General features: G+C 40.4%; 1 protein-coding gene across 6 annotated transcripts in view; it reads left to right on the top strand.

Annotated features, from left to right (window-relative positions):
• CLIP2 (CAP-Gly domain containing linker protein 2) overlaps window positions 1–19,824 on the top strand; it is a 128,708-nt gene that overhangs the window by 29,051 nt on the left and 79,833 nt on the right. For all 6 annotated transcript variants that reach the window (XM_075852882.1, XM_075852881.1, XM_075852885.1 and 3 more), the window contains exon 3: window positions 17,580–18,118. In XM_075852882.1, the coding sequence (XP_075708997.1) occupies window positions 17,580–18,118 (539 nt within the window). The remainder of the gene's footprint in view (window positions 1–17,579; window positions 18,119–19,824) is intronic.

The following is a 19,824-nucleotide window of genomic DNA, read 5'->3' as shown; positions in this document are numbered from 1 at the left end:
ATAGACAGCTTATGTACACAGCTGTAATATGGTTGTGTTCATGAGTGCTTAGACTAACAATCTCATCTTTAGTATTTGATTGTAGGGTTGTCACGATACCAGAATTTGGACTTCGATACCGATACTTTGTGTAGTATTGTGATTCTCGATACCAAAATGATACTTGGCCAACAATAATAAAAAATAAATTCCTTCCATTTTCTGTGAGGCACGTGGTGTGATGAATTTTGAACCTCCATGTGCCTCACATTAATAGTAATTAACCCCAGCGTCCACATCATAAATGACGGCATCAATTTGTTGTGCAGGTTATTACGGTTGTGATTATACTGAATATGTGTATATTTTATCTATTGAGACTTTTATTATAATGTTTATTTTAAAATGTGTGTGTATTTTTTTTAATGTTTTTATTAAAACATTACAATTAACAATATTTTTTTTTATTTTTCGATTTTTAAACGTTCATTTACTGCTATATATCTATATGCCAGTACATTAGTCTGTGTAGTGATAGTACACAGGCTGTTAGGACATACCTAAATATGCCCTAACAACAGGAAATATGGTCAGACAGCCCTGGGGTCCTTCAATGGACCCTGAGCTGTCTGCCCATATATAGTATGTCCCTAGATCACGTCACAGGGATTCAGTGTGACGCGATCAAATGGGTATCTGCCTTCTGATTTTCCGGTCAGCTTTGATCGCAGCATTGAAGGTAATAGCGGCAGAGATGAGAGGTTTCTCTGATCTCTGCCGTTAGAGCGGGGCTGCGGCTGTGAAATACAGCCACGGGCCCACTCCTGAAAACAAGTGTGTGCACGCGGTCAGCATATGGGGATGCGGTCGGCGCTGCACTAATGAGCGGCGGCGCAGCCACTGAAGACAGAACATGGGGGTGTTTTGCAGTGCACCCACCATGTCCTTTGTCTTCATTGTTGGCGCTAATTATTGCAGCGCCAGCCATATCACCTCATGCTGAACGTGCACGCACACTTGTCAGGGGCAGGTCAATGGCTGTATTACACAGCCGCAGCCCCGCTCTGACTATATTCATGTATTACAATACTAAGCTTTACGGCCACACAACTTAGTATCGAAATACATAAATTAACGGTATTGAACCGTTTGAGGGTGCACGGCATAAAAATAGTATTGATATTTCGATGGATCGTCAAACACTACTTGATTGGAATGCATGTTATGGGCCTAATCATTGTTAACCCTTTAAAGACACAGCCTGTTTTGGCCTTGTGGACACAGATGATTTTTTCAAATCTGACATGTGTTACTTTATGTAGTAACAACTTTGGAATGCTTTTATTTATCCAAGCCATTCTGAGAAACTTTTCTTGTGACAAATTGTACTTTATATTAGTGGTAAAAATTGGTCGATATCACTGTTTATTTGTGAAAAACACCAACATTTTGAAAAAAAATTGCAAAAATTTGCATTTTTCGAAATTTTAATTATCTGCTTATAAGAGAGATAGTAATACCACACAAAATAGTTACTAGTTAACATTTCCCATATGTCTACCTTATGTTGGCATCATTTTTTGTACTTCCTTTTCTTTTTCTAGGACGTTACAAATCTTATAACTTTAGCAGCAAATGCTCACATATTCAGGAAAATTTACAAAACATAGTTTTTTAGGGACCAGTTCAGTTCTAAAATGGGGTTGAGGGCCCTATATATTAGAAACTCCACATAAATCACCCCATTTTAAAAACTGTACCCCTAAAAGTATTTAAAACAGCATTTAGAAAGTTTCTTAACCCTTTAGGCGTTTCACAGCAATTAAAGCAATTAGAGATGAAATTTACAAATTTCATTTATTTGCAGAAATTTTATTTTAATCCAAACACAACTCAATGTTTATTTCCCAGATTCTGCAGTTTTTACAAATATCCCACATGTGGCCCTAGTGTGCTACTGGGTTCAAACACATGGTTCAGAAATTAAAGAGCACCTAGTGAATTTTGTTGGATTATATTTTAGGCACCATGTCAGATTTGAAGGGGTCTTGTGGTGCCAAAACATAGGAAACATCCCCAAAAAGACATTATTTTGGAAACTACAGCACCCAAGGAATTAATCTAGTGGTGTAGTGAGAATTTTGACCCCACAGGTTTTTTGCTAAAATTATCGGAATTAGGCCTCATGCACACGAACGTATTTTTTTCCTCCCGTAAATACTGGCGTAAATACGGGTCCTTGGTCACACGTATTCGACCCGTAGTGCACCAGTATTTACGGACCCGTGCCTGTAAATACAGGTCCAGTGTCACCAGTATTCCACCCGTATTTACGGGCACGTTTTCGCTGCAAAATTGCACTGCACTAATCGGCAGCCCCTTCTCTCTATCAGTGCAGGATAGAGAGAAGGGACAGCCCTTTCTGCAGTAAAAGTAAAAGAAATTCATACTTACCCGGCCGTTGTCTTGGTGACGCATCCCTCTTTTGACATCCAGCCCGACCTCCCTGGATGACGCGGCAGTCCATGTGACCGCTGCAGCCTGTGATTGGCTGCAGCAGTCACATGGGCTGAAATGTCATCCCAGGAGCCCGGACTGGAGGAAGAAGCAGGGAGTTCTGGGTAAGTATGAACGTCTTTTTTTTTTACAGGTTGATCTATATTGTAATCGGTAGCCACTGTCCAGGGTGCTGAAAGAGTTACTGCCGATCGTTTAACTCTTTCAGCGCCCTGGACAGTGACTATCCACTGACATCGCCTAGCAACGCTCCCGTAATTACGGGTGCACACATGTAGCCACCCGTAATTACGGGAGCCCCATAGCCGTGGCCAATAGAAGTCTATGGGCCCGTAATTACGGCCCGTAATTACGGGCGTTTTTACGTTCGTGTGCATGAGGCCTTAGGAAGTGAAAATTTTTCATCTTCATAAGGAATAAACGAGAAAAAGCACCCTAACATTTGTAAAGAAATTCCTCCCAAGGGAAATATTACCCCATATGTGGTTATAAACTGGTGTTTGGACACACAGCAGCGTTCGGAAAGGAAGGAGCCCAATTTTTGAATATTTTTTCCATGTCGAAATTTGCAAAGCCCCTGAGGGACCAAAACAGTGGAAACCCCCAAAAATTGACTGCTTTGGGAAACTTCATCCCTCAAGTAATTCATCTAGGGCTATAGTGAACATTTTGACCACACAGGGTTTTTGCTGAATTCGTTTGAATTGAGTGGTGAAGATGAAAATCTATGGTTTTTTCTAATAAAACGTAGCCCACTTTCCTCCACAAAGGATTAAAGGAGAAAAAGCACCCCAACGTTTGTAAAGCAAGTTGTTCAGAGTATGGCTATACCCCATATGTGGTCATAAACTTCTGTTTGGACACACGGCAGAGTTCAGAAGGGAAGGAGCGCCATTTGGCATGTGGAGCTTCAATTTTGCTAGAATGATTTTTGGGTGCCAAGCCCCTTAGGTACCAAAACAGTGGAAATCCTCCAAAAGTGACTCGACTTGGGAAGCAACACCCTTTAAGGAGTCTATCTAGGGGTGTATTAAGAATTTAGACCCCACAGGTCTTTTGCAAAAATTATTGGAATTAGCCCGTAAAAATGAAAATCTAAAATTTTCCACTAAAATGTTGAATTTTTCAATTTTCACAAGGCATAAAAGAGAAATAGCACCCTAAAATGTGTAAAGAAATTTTTTTCTGGGTATGACCTATGTGGTCATAAAGTGCTGTTTGGACACACGGCAGGTCTCAGAAAGGCAGAAGCGCTATTTGGCATGCAAATTGTGCTAGATTATTTTTGGTGCGCCATGTTGCATTTACAGTGGTCCTGAGGTACCAGTACAGTGGTCCTGAGGTACCAGTACAGTGGTAACCCCTTAAAATTGATTCGATTTTGGGACATACACCCATTAGGGCATTCATCTAGGGGTGCAGTGAGCATTTTGACCCCACAGATGTTTCATAGATTTTATTAGAATTAGGCAGTGAAAATGTAAAAAAAAAATTTTTTCCAAAAATATGTCATTTTAGCTCCCAATTTTTCATTTTCACAAAAGGTAATAGGTGAAAAAACTCCACACAATTTATTAGTCAATTTCTCCTGAGTACGGCAATACCCCATATGTGGCCCTAAACTGCTGTTTGGATACACAGCAGAACTCAGAAAAGGAGCGCCATTTGGATTTTGGAGCGCAGATTTTGCTGGATTGGTGTTTGTGTTGCATGAAGTGACTCCGATTTTGGAAACTCTACACCTTAAGGCACTTTATAAGGGGTGTAGTGAGTATATTGACCCAACAGGTGTTTTTTCATTAGAAATTAATGCGCAGCAGAAGGTGCAAAGTAAATATTGCAATTTTCCACTGATATCCCATTTTAGTGCACAATATGTTATGCCCAGCTTGTGTCACTGAAGACAAATACCTCATAAAATGTTAAGCAGGTTCTCCCGTTTATGGGAATGCCATATATGTGGACGTAAACAGCTGTTTGGGCACGCTGTAGGGCTCAGAAGGGAGGAACGCCATTTGGATTTTGCAGCGCAGATTTTGCTTTATAGTAGTTCTGTTTAGGGTTTTACTGGTATTTCAGTTTATAATGTGGAGGCATATGTAAGCTGGGCAGAGTACATCAGGGCATAATAAGAGGGTATAATAATGCGGTAAATAAATAATAATTCATGTCGCACTGATTAATGGTGCCGAATCTTATCCCTCTTTTGTGTCGCCATATTCTGAGATCCATAACCTTTTAATTTATTTGTCGACGGAGCTGTGTCAGGGCTTATCTTTTGCGAGACAATCTGTAGTTTTCATTGGTACCATTTTTGGGTACATGTGACTTTTTGATCACTTTTTATTCAATTTTTTGGCAAACAAGGTGACCATCAATTCTGGCATTGTTTTAAGTTATTTTTTTACGGCGTTCACCGTGCGCTATAAATGACATATTAACTTTATTCTACCGGTCGATAATAATTACAGCGATACCATATGTATATAGGTTTTTGCTATGTTTCACAGCATTTGCACAATAAAATCACTTTTTTTAGTCATTTATTTTTGTGTCACCATATTCTGAGAGCCATAACTTTTTACATTTTTCCGTCAAGAAAGCTTTGGGAGGGCTTGTTTCTTGCGGAGTAGGCTTTAGTTTTATCGGTTCCATTTTGGGGTGCATGCGTCTTTTTGATCACTTTTTATTCCACTTTTTTGGAGGGGAGGTGGCCAAAAAACAGCGATTCTGGCATTGGTTTTTTTTACCGCATTCACCGTGCGGGAAAAATAACTTCAAAGTTTCATAGTTCCGGTCGTTATGAGCACGGCTATACCAAATATGTATACTTTTTTAAATGTTTTCATTTTGTTTCTATAATAAAGGTCTCATTATGGGAAAAAAAGGCAATTTACTTTTTTTAACATAAAACTTTTATGTTTATTCTTTTGTACAACATTTTTATTACCTTTTTTAACTTTGTTTTTTGTTCCACTAGGGGACTTGAAGACCTGCACTGCTGATCTCTATTCTAATACATTGCACTGCCTACCTAGTGCAATGCATTAGAGCTGTCAGTGTCACACTGACAGCGAGTCTATTAGATCTTGTCTCTGCCAGGGCTTAATAGGCTTCTGTACTCAGCAACTGTAGGCATCCCAGCGATCGTGTCAATGAGGTGCCGATCGGCCACAATCCACCTAGATGCCGCAGTGACTTTTGACCGCGGCATCTAAGGGGTTACTGGTGGGGATCAGGGCTAGCTGCCATTACAGCAAGGTGTCAACTGTAACATACAGCTTCTGAGCGAGCGCACAATCACTGCCACTTACAGTTACGTGCTGTTTCATTAAGTACTAAACTGCAAATTGTAACTCTACGTGGCATGACGTTAAGGGCTTAAATGCATAAGTGAAATATTCTGCCCATTTTTTTAAATGAAGGCTGACCTATGAAGGGCTACTCTAACATATGAGCCTCTTATTGGAATTGCTCCCTTTACAAGCAGGAGCCAAGTCGAAATTTCAATAACTTCCCTCTAAGACTACCAGTAGACACTAGGAAATAAAGAAGGTAGGCAGCACTCAGAAGGTGGAGATAAATCACCAATGGTTTATTCCAGTGTTCGATGTTTTGGCTTATGAAAGGTATGCTTTATAAAGGCTTACACAAGCCGAAACGTCGCACACTGGAATTGTGCTTTAGCTCCACCTTCTGAGTGCTGCCTACCTTCTTTATTTCCTTGTGTAATTTTCGGGCTGATTGGGACCATGCCCCAGGTTTGGTGCGCCATAGAAGCCATAGGAACTACAAGGAGTGTTGTTCCCATCATTACGTTATACCAGTAGACACAGTCTATTTTATGAAAGCCTTAGTCGACTACGCTATTGATTCCATCAAAATGACAGAACCCTTGCACAACTGAGACAAACAGAAAACATTGGCACTTCATCTGTCATCATTGAAACCTATGGAGGACATAGCAGATTGCAGGTTACAGCCTGTTTTGCGCTTGGAATAGCGCTCCTTCTTACCTCAATACAAAGAACTGGCACATGATCTGTTCCTTCCAAAGACTTTACAAAGGATCAGGGGACATTAATTGGTATGGAAGTTTCAGACATCAATATAGGAAAGGGTTTTTCACAGTTAGAGTGGTCAAACTAGGGAACGCCCTTCCCAAGAGGAAATAATCGCAGATACTATGTCAGCATTTAAAAAAGGGTTAGATGATTATTTACCGAAAAATGGCATTGAGGGTTATAATTAATCTAGATGTGTATCAAGAAAGGTTAAACTTGATGGACCTGTGTCTTTTTTCAACCTATGTTACTATGTAACTAACTTGCTAGACATATTAAACAGCTTTACTTATGTCAACTGCGCCAAAAAAGTGAAGCACACAATTGTAGGGGTTGTCTCATTAACCCCTTCCCGACATTTGACGTACATGTACGTCATGGAAAGTACTGACTTCCCGCATCTTGCCGTACATGTACGTCAAACGTTTGGCACCGGCTCAGAAGCTGAGCCGGTCCCATCATCACCGGATCTCAGCTGTATCTTACAGCTGACATCCGACTGTAACGGCGGGGACCGAAATTAGCTTCGATCCCCGCCATTAACCCCTTAAGTGCAGCGCTCAAACGCGATCGCTGCACTTAAGGTGTTTGCAGCTCATCGGAACCCCAGTAATGAAATTGCCGGGGTTCCGGTGGCTGCAATGGCAACCGGAGGCCTAATACTGGCCTCCCGGTCTGCCTAGCACCGAAGCCGGTCAAGATCCGGGTCAGGAGCTGATCCGGCGTCATCAGCGGTGGAAGTCAGCTGTACTGTACAGCTGACATCCACCTGTAACGGCAGGAACCGGAGCTAGCTCCGATCCCTGCCATTAACCCCTTCGATGCAGCAGTCGAAAGCGATTGCTGCATCGTAGCGGTTACAAGCAGATCGCCAGCCCTGACAGGCAATCGGGACTGGCGACTGCTGTTATGGCAACAGGAGACACAATGGTCTCCTGCTCTGCCATTACGGAAGCCGATTTAGGCCCCGCCGGGAGGCGAAGCCTAAACGGCTTGCTGTCAGTGAATGACTGACAGATCTAATACATTGCACTACATAGGTAGTGCAATGTATTAGAAAAAAAAAAATCTGACCGTTGGACCTTCAAGTCCCCTAGTGGGACTTGAGAAAAAGTGTAAAAAAAGTATAAAAAAGTGTAAAAAAAAGTGCAAAAAATAAAAGTTTGAAAACAATAAAAGTTTCAAGTAATCAAATAACACACAATCCCCCTTTTACTCTTATCAAGTCCTTTATTATTGAAAAATAATAATAAACCATATGTATTTGGTATCGCCACGACCGTAACGACCGGAGGTATCAAAATATTATATTATTTATTGCACGCGGTGAACAGCGTAAAAAAAACCCGTAAAAAACGTTACCAGAGTTTCTGTTTTTTAGTCACTTTGCCCTACAAATATTACAATAAAAAGTGATCAAAAAGTCGCACGTATCCAAAAATGGTACCTATAAAAACTATAGCTCGTCCCGCAAAAAACAAGCCCTCATACAACTCCGTCGACAAAAAAATTAAAACGTTATGGTTCTCACAACTTGGCGACAGAAAAAATACATTCTTTTTACAAAAGTAATTTTATTGTGCAAAAAGTTGTAAAACATAAAAAAGTTCTATAAATGAGGTATCGCCGGAATCGTACTGACCCGCAGAATAAAGGTAACATGTAGTTTATAATGCGTGGTGAACTCTGTATAAAAAAAAAACAAAAAAAGCTGTGCCAGAATTGCGTTTTTTGGTTTACCTGGCATCCCAAAAAATAGGATAAAAGGTGATCAAAAAGTCACATGTACCCCAAAATGGTACCAATAATAACTACAGCTCGTCCCGCAACAAACCAGCCCTCATACCGCTACGTCTATGAAAAATAAAATTAGTTATGGCTCCAATAAGTCAGGAAATAAAAAAATATGCAGTTGTGCCCGAGGAGAACATTTCTTCTGTTTCAAGAGGCGATTTATCAAGGACCTAAAATTAGGGAACCAGGAAGGGAGGGCCCAATCATATCCGATGGAAGCGACGGTGCCCGTATTATACCAGGATAATACTTTCCCAGCAAAATTCCCCAAACTACAAAGGCGCGGAGTGTGGACCAAAAGGGGGATAAGAAATGACACCATTTATCAGTGCGACACCGGCCTGTGCAGAAAGGATTGCTTCACAGCGTAACACACATCTATGGATTATTTTTATTTTTTTATACCACCTGACTATGCCCCTTATATACTCCGCCCCGCTTACATGTACCCCCACATTATAAAACACCAGCAATACTCAAACAAATATAGTACCAAGCAAAATCCGCTCTCCAAAAGCCAAATGGTGCTCCCTCGGCCCTGAACCCTACAGCGTGCCCAAACAGCAGTTTCCTTCAACATATATGGCACCGTCATACCCGTGAGAACCCTTTTAACAATTTTTGTGGTGTGTGTCTCCAGCGTCATAAGCTGGGCATGACATATTTGCCACTGAATGGCATATCTAGGGAAAAATATAAATTTTTAATTTGCACCATCCGCAGCGCATTCATTTATGGAAAAGACCTGTGGGGTGAAAATGCTCACTACACCCCTTAATAAATGCCTTGAGGGGTGCAGTTCCATAATGGGGTCACTTATCAGGGGTTTCTTTTTATTATTTCACATCTGAGCCTCTGCAGTTGTGAACCAATACTTTGTAAATCGCCAAATTAGGCCTCCACTCCGCATGGTACTCTTCACTTCTGAGCCCTGTCATATGTCCAGACAAAAGATTAGGGCCACATGTAGGGTGTTTCTAAAACCGGGAAACACCGCATAATAATTAGAGAGCTGTCTTGTTATGGTGGCACAAGCCGGGCACCACATATTGGCATATCTATGGAAAAAAATCCCATTTTCACTCTGCAACATTGAGCGCACACTAATTTCTACAAAACACCTGCAGGGTTAAAATGCTTACTACACCCCTTGGTAAATGCATTGAGGGGTGTAGTTTACAAAATGGGGTCACTTCTGGGGGGTTTCCACTGTTTTGGGCCCACAGGTGCCCAGAAACCAATCCAGCAACATCTGCACTCCAAATGGCGGTCCTTCCCTTCTGAGCCCTGCCGTTTGCCCAAACAGCAGTTTATGACCACATATGGGGTATTGCCGTACTCGGGAGAAATAGCTTTACAAATGTTGGGTTCTTTTTTTCCTTTATTTGTTGAGAAAATGAAAAAAATTTGCGCTAAAGCTACGTCTTATTGAAGAAAAAGGACTGTTTTTATTTTCACTGCCTAATTCTAATAAATTCTATGAAACATCTGTGGGGTCAAAATGCTCACTACACCCCTAGATGCATTCTTCAAGAGGTGTAGTTTCCTAAATGGAGTCCCTTTTTGGGCGTTTTCATTGTTTTGTCCCCTCAGGGGCTTTGCAAATGTGACCTGGCCTCCGCAAATCATTCCTGCTAAATGTGATCTCAAAAAGTCAAATAGTGCTCTTTCCCTTCTAAGCCCTGCCGTGTGTCCAAACAGCCGTTTATTACCACATGTGGGGTATTGTTTTACTCGGGAGAAATTGCTTTACAAATTTTGTGGTGCTTTTTCTCCTTTAGTCCTTCTGGAAATGAGAAAAAATTAGCTAAACCTACATTTTCTTTGAAAAAATGTAGATTATTATTTTCAGGGCCTACTTCCAATAATTTCTGCAAAAAAACTGTGGTGTCAAATCGCTCACTATACCCCTAGATAATTTCCTCAATGGGTGTTGTTTCCAAAATGGGGTCACTTGTGGGGGGTTTCCACTGTTTTGTCCCCTCAGGGGCTTTGTAAATGTAACATGGCCTCCGCAAACCATTCCTGCTAAATTTGAGTTCCAAAAGCCAAATGGCGCTCTTTCCCTTCTCAGCCTCGCCGTGTGTCCAAACAGCCGTTTATTACCACATGTGGGGTACTGTTTTACTCGGGAGAAATTTCTTTACAAATTTTATGGTGATTTTTCTCCTTTAGTCCTTGTGGAAATGAAAAAAAATTAGCTAAACCTACATTTTATTTGAAAAAATGTAGATTTTCATTTTCACAGCCTACTTGCAAAAATTTCTGCAAAAAACCTGTGGGGTCAAAATGCTCACTATACCCCTAGATAATTTCCTCAAGGGGTATAGTTTCCAAAATGGGGTCACTTGTTTGGGGTTTTCACTGTTTTGTCCCCTCAGGGGCTTTGTAAATGTGACATGGCCTCCGCAAACCATTCCTGCTAAATGTGAACTCCAAAACCCAAATGGCGCTCTTTCCCTTCTCAGCCACGCCGTGTCTCCAAACAACCGTTTATTACCACATGTGAGGTATTGTTTTACTCGGGAGAAATTGCTTTACAAATTTTGCGGTGCTTTTTCTCCTTTAGTCCTTGTGGAAATGAGAAAAAAAATCGCTAAACCTACATTTTCTTTGAAGAAATGTTGATTTTAATTTTCACGGCCTACTTCCAATAATTTCTGTAAAAAACCTGTGCGGTGAAAATGCTCACTACACCCCTAGATAATTTCCTTGAGGTGTCTAGTTTCCCAGATGGGGTCACTTTTGGGGGATTTTGACTGTTTTGGCACCGCAAGAGCCCTTCAAACCTGACATGGTGCCTAAAATATATTCTAACAAAAATAAGGCCCCAAAATCCACTAGGTGCTCCTTTGCTTCTGAGGCCGGTGTTTCAGTCCAGTAGCACGCTACGGCCACATGTGGGATATTTCCTAAAACTGCAAAAACTGGGCAACAAATATTGAGTTGCATTTCTCTGGTAAAACCTTCTGTGTTATAAAAAAAATTGTATTAAAAATGTATTTCTGCAGAAAAATATGAAATTTGTAAATTTCACCTCTACTTTGCTTTAATTCCTGTGAAATGTTTAAAGGGTTAAGACATTTTCTAAATGCTGTTTTGAATACTTTGAGGGGTGAAGTTTTTAAAATGGGGTGACTTTTTTGGGGTTTCTAATATATAAGGCCCTCAAAACCACTTCACAACTGAACTGGCCCCTGTAAAAATAGCCTTTTGAAATTTTCTTGAAAATGTGAGAAATTGCTGCTAAAGTTCTAAGCCTTGTGAGGTCATAGAAAAATAAAAGGATGTTCAAAAAACGATGCCAATCTAAAGTAGACATATGGGGGATGTTAATTAGCAACAATTTTGTGTATTATAACTGCCTGTCTTACAAGCAGATACATTTAAATTGAGAAAAATGCTAATTTTTGCAATTTTTCGCTAAATTTTGGTGTTTTTCACAATTAAATACTGAACATATCGAGCAAATTTTGCCAGTAACATAAAGTCCAATGTGTCACGAGAAAACAATCTCAGAATCGCTTGGATAGGTGAAAGCATTCCGGAGTTATTACCACATAAAGTGACACATGTCAGATTTGAAAAATGAGGCTCTGTCAGGAAGGTCAAAAGTGGCTAAAGAGGGAAGGGGTTAAGGCAAACCTTGTCCATATACTCTACTAGGTATGAGACCCGGGGCGATCAACCGATCAGCTGGTCTCAATTGAAACAACTCCTTTAATACAGCTGTCCTATATTACTAGACACATTTCTAGACACTTTTATCGAAAGTTTTATGGCTACATTTAACTTCCCCCCGTTATCTGTACATCTATGGCTCCCAGATTAATTTGATTGGGGCTATTATCATTAGGAAATAAAAATGTAGGAGACAATTGACTACAAATAAAAGGAATAGAGAACTGGCCACAAGAATGAGCCAAGAGAAGACAAACATAAACATTGTGGTTTGGATGCTACACTCAGCTGTTCAGTGGAATTCCCACAAGCAGAAACTTCTCCATTCTAATATTGAATTTAATAAATCTAGTGTATTCTGTGTAAAAATAAATATGTGAGAAATATGTGGGAACTAATGGGATGAATGCAGTTTATGTTTAATGATCATTGTCATACAATGTAAATAGTTGCTAGAGATAACAATGGTAATAATAAAATAAAGACAACCGGTAATGTGTTTTGTGCTTGAAAACTATGATCTGAATTACAACGGAATGATTGCTGATGTCAGTGCTTTGTTTGTTGAGCGCATTGCAATGCTGAACAAGACCAGAGCTGAGGCTAGCATTTGGCTCAGTAACAAAATCTCACAATGAATGATGCGGCTTCTTTTTATTCTCTGATGGAATTTAATGTTACTGGTGAAACTTGGTCATCATGTTCCCATTGTGGATTCCTGGCTGGAATCTTGCAGGACTGTTTATGCTTATGGATTTCTTTGTATGGCATTTTTTTATACAGTAACTGGGTTAGAGATCATGAGTAGGCAGACTATTCTGCATACATAAACTTTAGCATAGGAAAGGTCTGTGCAGTATGGTGCAGTCATAGGATTTCACCTCTACCCCAAGGCATGTTTCCACGGTCAAGCAACCACACACCAACCTAATGTTACCATGCACAAAGCTGTGGGTCATCTATAGTGATGTAATCATCTGGCTTTTTGACTCTGGAGCGGTGGAAGTGATGAATGACACTTTGCCGTCTACCAGTCACCTGGGTGAATCTAAGTTTGGCCAGTAAAATTGTTGCTGCATAAATGTGTAGTGCCAACTGTAATGTTTGGTAAAGGAGGAATACATGTCAGGGAAGGGAAATTGTAATGCTACAGCATACAATCACATTCTAGCAAATTGTGTTCCTTCATCTTTGTGGGAACATTTTGCAGAAGGCGGAAACATGCCAATACCCCAATATACAAAGCAAATAATTTGCCAATATTAGTGTGAAAGAACCCCATTAATCACAATTGGGATGTTAGAGAACATTGACTGCTAGTCTTCTGGCCTTTGTTTTGAGATTATTTAAAGAGGCTCTGTCACCAGATTCTCAAATCCCTATCTCCTATTGCATGTGGTCGGCGCTGCAATGTAGAGAACAGTAACGTCTTTTTTTTAAAAAAACGTTCATTTTTGGCCAAGTTATGAGCTATTTTATATATATGCAAATGAGGTTTGAAATGGACAACTGGGCGTGTTTTTTTTCGTATGTCCAACTGGGCGTGTATTGTGTTTTTAAATGGGCGTGTTTACGTGTATGACGCTGACCAATCAGTGACCAGTCAGCATCATACACTCCTCTACATTCATTTACACAGCACATAGTGTTCTTACTAGAACGATGTGCAGCCAGATACACAAGTGTCCTGATAATAAATACACATGAAATCCAGCCTGGACGTCATGTGTATTCAGAATCCTGACACTTCTGACTCTTTTCTGTGAGATTTCCAGCAAGGGAAACGAAATCTCGTTTACCTCTTAATCTCGCGAGATTACGCGTGGTTTGCTGTAATCTCAGAGAAAAGATTCAGAAGTGTCAGGATTCTGAGTACACATGACGTCCAGGCTGGAGGTCATGTGTATTCATTATCAGGACACTTGTGTATGTGGCTGCACATCGTTCTAGTAAGAACCCTATGTGCTGTGTAAATGAATGGAGAGGAGCGTATGACGCTGACTGGTCACTGATTGGTCAGCGTCATACACGTAAACACGCCCAGTTAAAAACACAATACACGCCCAGTTGGACATACGAAAAAAAAACACTCCCAGTTGTCCATTTCAAAGCTCATTTGCATATATATAAAATAGCTCATAACTTGGCCAAAAATGAACGTTTAAAAAAAAACAAAAAACGTTACTGTTATCTACATTGCAGCGCAATAGGAGATAGGGATTTGAGAATCTGGTGACAGAGCCTCTTTAAGTGCACAGTAAAGGTGGTCAGAAATGGACAGCATTTTTTCATCAGTTATTAAAATAATTGTACTGTTAAAGAATATCCCCAATATCGCTGGTGTTCTTGTCTCCCACCAGTAGTTTCAATCTAAAGGTGGAAAACAGTTGGCAGATGGGGAGGTATTGCCAAGGCAATTGTAGGGCACCCAAAGCCCTTTTTTTCCAAATCACCTATGCAGGAGAGGCTTTAGGTACCTCATCAACTACACCTCCTAATATGCCAGCTTTGTCTCCCCCGTCACATTAAAACTTCTGGCAGGAGATGAGGGGGCTAGCATAATTGGAGATACAAGTGTTTTTATAGCCATGTAAATGCTAGTATTGAAGACCTCCTATCTAACGCAACTGTTATTGTCTCTAAACCTCCTCAGCCCATGATAAGGGAAAGTTATTTCCTGCCTATTTTTCAATTTCCAGCAGTTAATGTAAGAAGAAACATAGGATAATGCGAACAAGTCTGTTCCTGGCTTCGAGTACTTTTCCATTTTGTGAGCTATTTCATATTTTATATGGGAAATAAAAACCAATGCAGGAGCAGTTTCCATGACTGCCCCATAGCTTTGCTATTTTTATTCACTTTAGGGCTCTGTTCACATCTGTGTCGGAGGCGCTATTGCAGATTCTGTCAGATTTGAGTGGAAAAATGTATATTGCATTCAGCACTATTCTTTATGTCAAAACAACGGACACTACTATGGAACCCATCTGCCCCTATTGTAAGTCACTGGGGTCCATTGGTCGCCAGTGGTATTCATTGTATGATAGATCCAGCACCACGTACAGGTTTACATTATAAACGGAAACCAACAGCATGTGAACAGAGCCTTACCTAAAGTTGTTTTAAAGTAATACTACCATTGTGGTGAATGTACAACATTGTATTTATGAAGAAGAAATCTGTCAAGCAGTGAATTTTCTTATTGCTAAATTATATTATATTAAACTTCAATAACTGAACAGTCAAGTTACTAAAAACAAAATCTGTCATACAGCTCATATCAGTATTTCTGCCATCACTGACATTACATCTGGTGCTTCCAGCATACACACTTATATATATATTTATACAATTCCTAGAAAGTGAACCTTTTTATTTGGTAGTCTCTGCATTAGAGAAAGTGTGTTTTTAATGGATCCCTCTATTGTTATAGATATTGAATTTATTTATTTTAGTTGTCATGGTGACAGAGTCAGAGAAATGCTTTCCCCTCTTAGCTGCGCTCATTGTCTCTGATTTTCCTTGATACAATAGGTGTCCTTCTAGTATACTGAGCTATGGTAAAGCTAATGTTTAAACCATTGTTTGGTAATGTACTAGAAAGCAGCAGTGTTGTAGCAGGCAGTTACGATTATACCATGTCTTGAATGCTCCTTCTTAAAGGGGTTGTCTCATTATGACAACTCCTGTCCATACTGTATGTAAGAGGGGGGCACCACCCCTCGATAAACTGGGCACTAGCAGAGGATGGGAAACACTGCGCTACCAGAGCCTTTGAAGCTCAGCTGCCATCAGCTCCCTGACTCTTCATCTAAGAAAGTACTCTATGCTCACTACCGTCCTCGTTTTAATAACCTCTGTCCCGTTCCTCCTATACTACAGTACGATGTCCTATTGGATGCAGCTGTAGTGCCACCCCCTATTTTCCACTGCGCTGACAGTCATACACATTCTCTGCAGTAACGGGAGAATTTCCTGACAGAAACGGATCTTGTAAGGCAACAGAGACTCGTCGGCTGCCCAAGTAGAGATAGACTATCCCAGCATGCGGCTGCTAGTACCCTCAGCTGCTACCCGCATTGCCACCAATGTTAGGCCAGGATCACACAAACACTTTTGATGCAGTTTTTGGCTCCGTTTTTTGAGCCAGACATAGGAGTGGACACAAAAGAAAGGAGATGCATCAGTTTTTTCTTTATACCTTTCCTTCCTTTTGGATCCACTTCTGGCTTTGGCTAAAAATAACGGAGCCAAAAACTGCATCAAAACTGAGTGTGTGATCCTGGCCTAATGCTGACAATAATTCACACTGGGAACCATCAGAGAAAGACACCAGACCAAGTGAGCATGCAATCAAGACACAAAAGGTATTCTTCGACCTGCTCTTTATCGAGGGGATGTGTTTACGTCACCTCCCCTTACACATATGCCCAATTAGGACATATGGACACGTTCTATAAGCCACAGTAGAGAGCCGCTCTAGACAAACTCACTCTGGAAGATCCGGTCTGTCCTGGTATTAAATAGATGCCCATTTATTTGAATGCTCGATAAAGAGTAAATGTAGTATCAGCCAGTTCAGGCAATAACAGCTGATCGCTTGAGGTTTCTGAAGCTGGACCGCAGTGATCAGCTGTTCACCACCCTAACTTCAGTATAAACAAAACTTATAATAGTCCTTCAAATTGTCTGGGGTATTAGGCTTTGTTCATACCAAATAAACCATACGTTTTGCCAGGACATTGGATCCTAATGGAATTCTACTAGTATATAGTAATTCAAGTATTATATAGTAAGTCAATAGTAAAAATAAGCATTGAGATCAGTATGTGGACAGTGGAGCCCATGTTGTGACCCTTCTGATGTGTGATTTGCTTAGCTACTATTGACACCTCAGTTGATGTTCTAGCATCTTAATACATAATGTAAAGACACATTCTGCCTCTTTCTAAAACCAAGGAATCCTTCCAAGGATTCTCCTTTATTTATGTAACTGATTTACTGAGGCAGGAAGAGCAAAAAAATTATCTTCACCTGCACCCAGTGATCACTAATATTATATGAAACATAAGTGGCATGAATTAAATCCCCACCTTTCCCCTGTCACTGCCAGTGACAGACAGTTCATGACCAGTGTGCCTAGGAGATATGTAGCTGCAGACCAGAATTTGATCTCTTTATTACCAGCTTTTAGTAAATTAGGTCATATGGTTATTAAAGGGGATTTCCTATTACAGATGTTTATAGCATAGCGACAGGATACACAATAAAGCTCTGACTATTCTTGGGATTGGTGGGGTCCCAGGGTTGGAAAAACCCCTTTGAGGTATACTACTGGCATTTCTATACAGCATTCTACATGTTACTTGTATAAATGCATAAGGGAGGGGAGAAATTGTAGTATGTAAAGTAATAGTATGTTTTATAACTCTCCCAGTCCTGTTAATTTGATAACTTGACAGTCATTTATGTTCACAATAAATAATATGTATTATGTGGGTTGCTTAATATTTAAACTTTCTTTTCTTACATTCTTTTTCACAGGTTCACCATTGCACAAACAGGGTTCAACTTCTTCAGTCGGTGCTGAAAAATCAGGATCCAAGATCACTGAAGTGGGGGATGAGTTCCTGGGAGACTATGTGGTTGGTGAACGTGTATGGGTCAATGGAGTAAAGTCTGGAGTAGTACAGTATCTAGGAGAAACCCAATTTGCTCCAGGTCAATGGGCTGGTGTTGTTCTGGATGACTTTGTTGGAAAAAATGATGGATCTGTAGCTGGAGTACGCTATTTTGAGTGTCAATCACTACAAGGAATATTTACCAGGCCTTCTAAGCTGACCCGACAACCTGTGGCAGATGGTACAGGGAGTGATTCACATTCAGTGGAGTCTTTGACAACTCAGAACTTGTCTTTGCATTCTGGAACTGCCACGCCACCTCTGACCACTCGAATTGTGCCACTGCGGGAGAGTGTGCTAAACAGTGCCATAAAGACAGGAAACGAGTCGGGTTCTAACCTTTCAGACAGTGGGTCAGTGAAGAAGGGTGACAAGGATCTGCGCCTTGGAGATCGTGTTCTGGTCAGTCACTTTCCTAATTTTTTTTTTTAATATCAAATACATTTTAGCTAGAATTGTCAATTATAAAATGTTGTTATTTGGAGTAGTTCACCCACCAAGTATTTATACATGCATGAAATCAGTATCTACAGTATATAAAAATACAACATAAGGGCACTGATCAACATTGGTAGGTTACTAGGTTATTGTGCAATAGGTTTTTAATCCAGAAGTGAAGTTTGTGTTGAATGTAAAAACACAATACGATGTGTAGAATCCTAAATCCAAAATACAACACAGGCAACAGAATCCTTACTGCAAAGTATTATTTATTTATTTATGGCAACATCTTGTGCACACAAAAATGGCAACATTTCGTCCCTGCAGCCTTGGGCCTTTCTCCAGGATTGAAAAAAGCCCAAGTTTGTAGGATCGAAATGTTGCCATTTTTGTATGCACAAGATGTTGGCATAAATAAATAAAAACTTTGCAGTCAAGGATGCTGTTACCTGTGCTGTACTTTGGATTTCGTGTTCAGGAGAGAACCTTCCAGATAAGGCTTCGTTCACATCTGCGTTGGGATCCCGTTCTGACGTTCTGTCTGAGGTTTCCGTCAGAATGGGACCCTGAGCAGTCACAAACTGACACCAACGGAAACCGGAGGTTTCCGTTTCCATCACCATTGATTTCAATGGTGACGGAGCCGGTTCCCGTGGTTTCCATTTGTGTCTGTTGTGCACCGGTCCCGTCGTTCCAGAAGCAATAGCGTAGTCGACTACGCTATTGCTTCTCTATTGCAGAACGACGGGTCCGGTGCACAAAAGAGACAAACGGAAACCACAGGCACCAGCTCCGTCACCATTAAAATGAATGGTGATGGAATTGGAAACCTCTAGAACAAAGCCTAAGGCGGCTTTGCATTGCGAAAGTTTAGGAAGGAGTTGCTGTTCTTACATTTTTTGACTACACAAGTGTAGAACGCTGTCTTCTTGAAAGCGTTTTTTTTATGGGGATTTAGCATTTTTTTTATAATAACGATCTCTGTGAAAGTCATTCATGAAGCTCATGCCCATCGTTTTCTTCTGTCTGTAAGGAGCATTGAAAGGAAATGTGCCTTTTAATAATTTGAGAGGCACCTTAACCTTGTCTGTCTTATCACTTAATAGCCTCATGATGATGATGTGTCAGAACGCCTAAATCAGGATTTTGTCTGGAAGTGAGATTCTGTTTTCTTGTTATATTTTATGTGATGCTGCACCTTATATCCTGTTAACCTATTGCTCAGGATGGAGCTGATAACATGATATCACACCTCTGCTCCTGGTAGATCAACTATACGGCAGCTCATGAAAAGAACAAAAATGCAGTGTGATTGTCAATTCAAGGATGGATTATGGGGAGAGTAGAAGGGGCAATTGTCCTGGGGCCTTCACCACCCCATGTAAAAATTCTAATTTCAGCAGGAAGGGATGTTGACAACTATACCAAATATCACTGTGAAAATCCTGTATGATTTGGAGGAAGTCTACAGGCCCATATGGTGTGAATAAATTGTCCCCAGAAGTTTTTCCCAAAGATTAGTATTTTTTTATATAATTTAAACCCATTTATTTGTGATCTATTCTCTTTTTCTGTATTTTTTTTTTTTTTTTAAAAAGTAAGGGCGCATTTTCTCCCATTTTTCAAAGGGGCTTCCAACCTTGATCAAGCTCCGTGTCTGTTCGTTT

This window comes from Rhinoderma darwinii, chromosome 2 (genome assembly GCF_050947455.1).
Source record: "Rhinoderma darwinii isolate aRhiDar2 chromosome 2, aRhiDar2.hap1, whole genome shotgun sequence".
Lineage (NCBI taxonomy): Eukaryota > Metazoa > Chordata > Amphibia > Anura > Rhinodermatidae > Rhinoderma > Rhinoderma darwinii.
The sequence above is the reverse complement of the archived record's forward strand: the minus strand, read 5'-3'. Positions and strand labels throughout refer to the sequence as shown.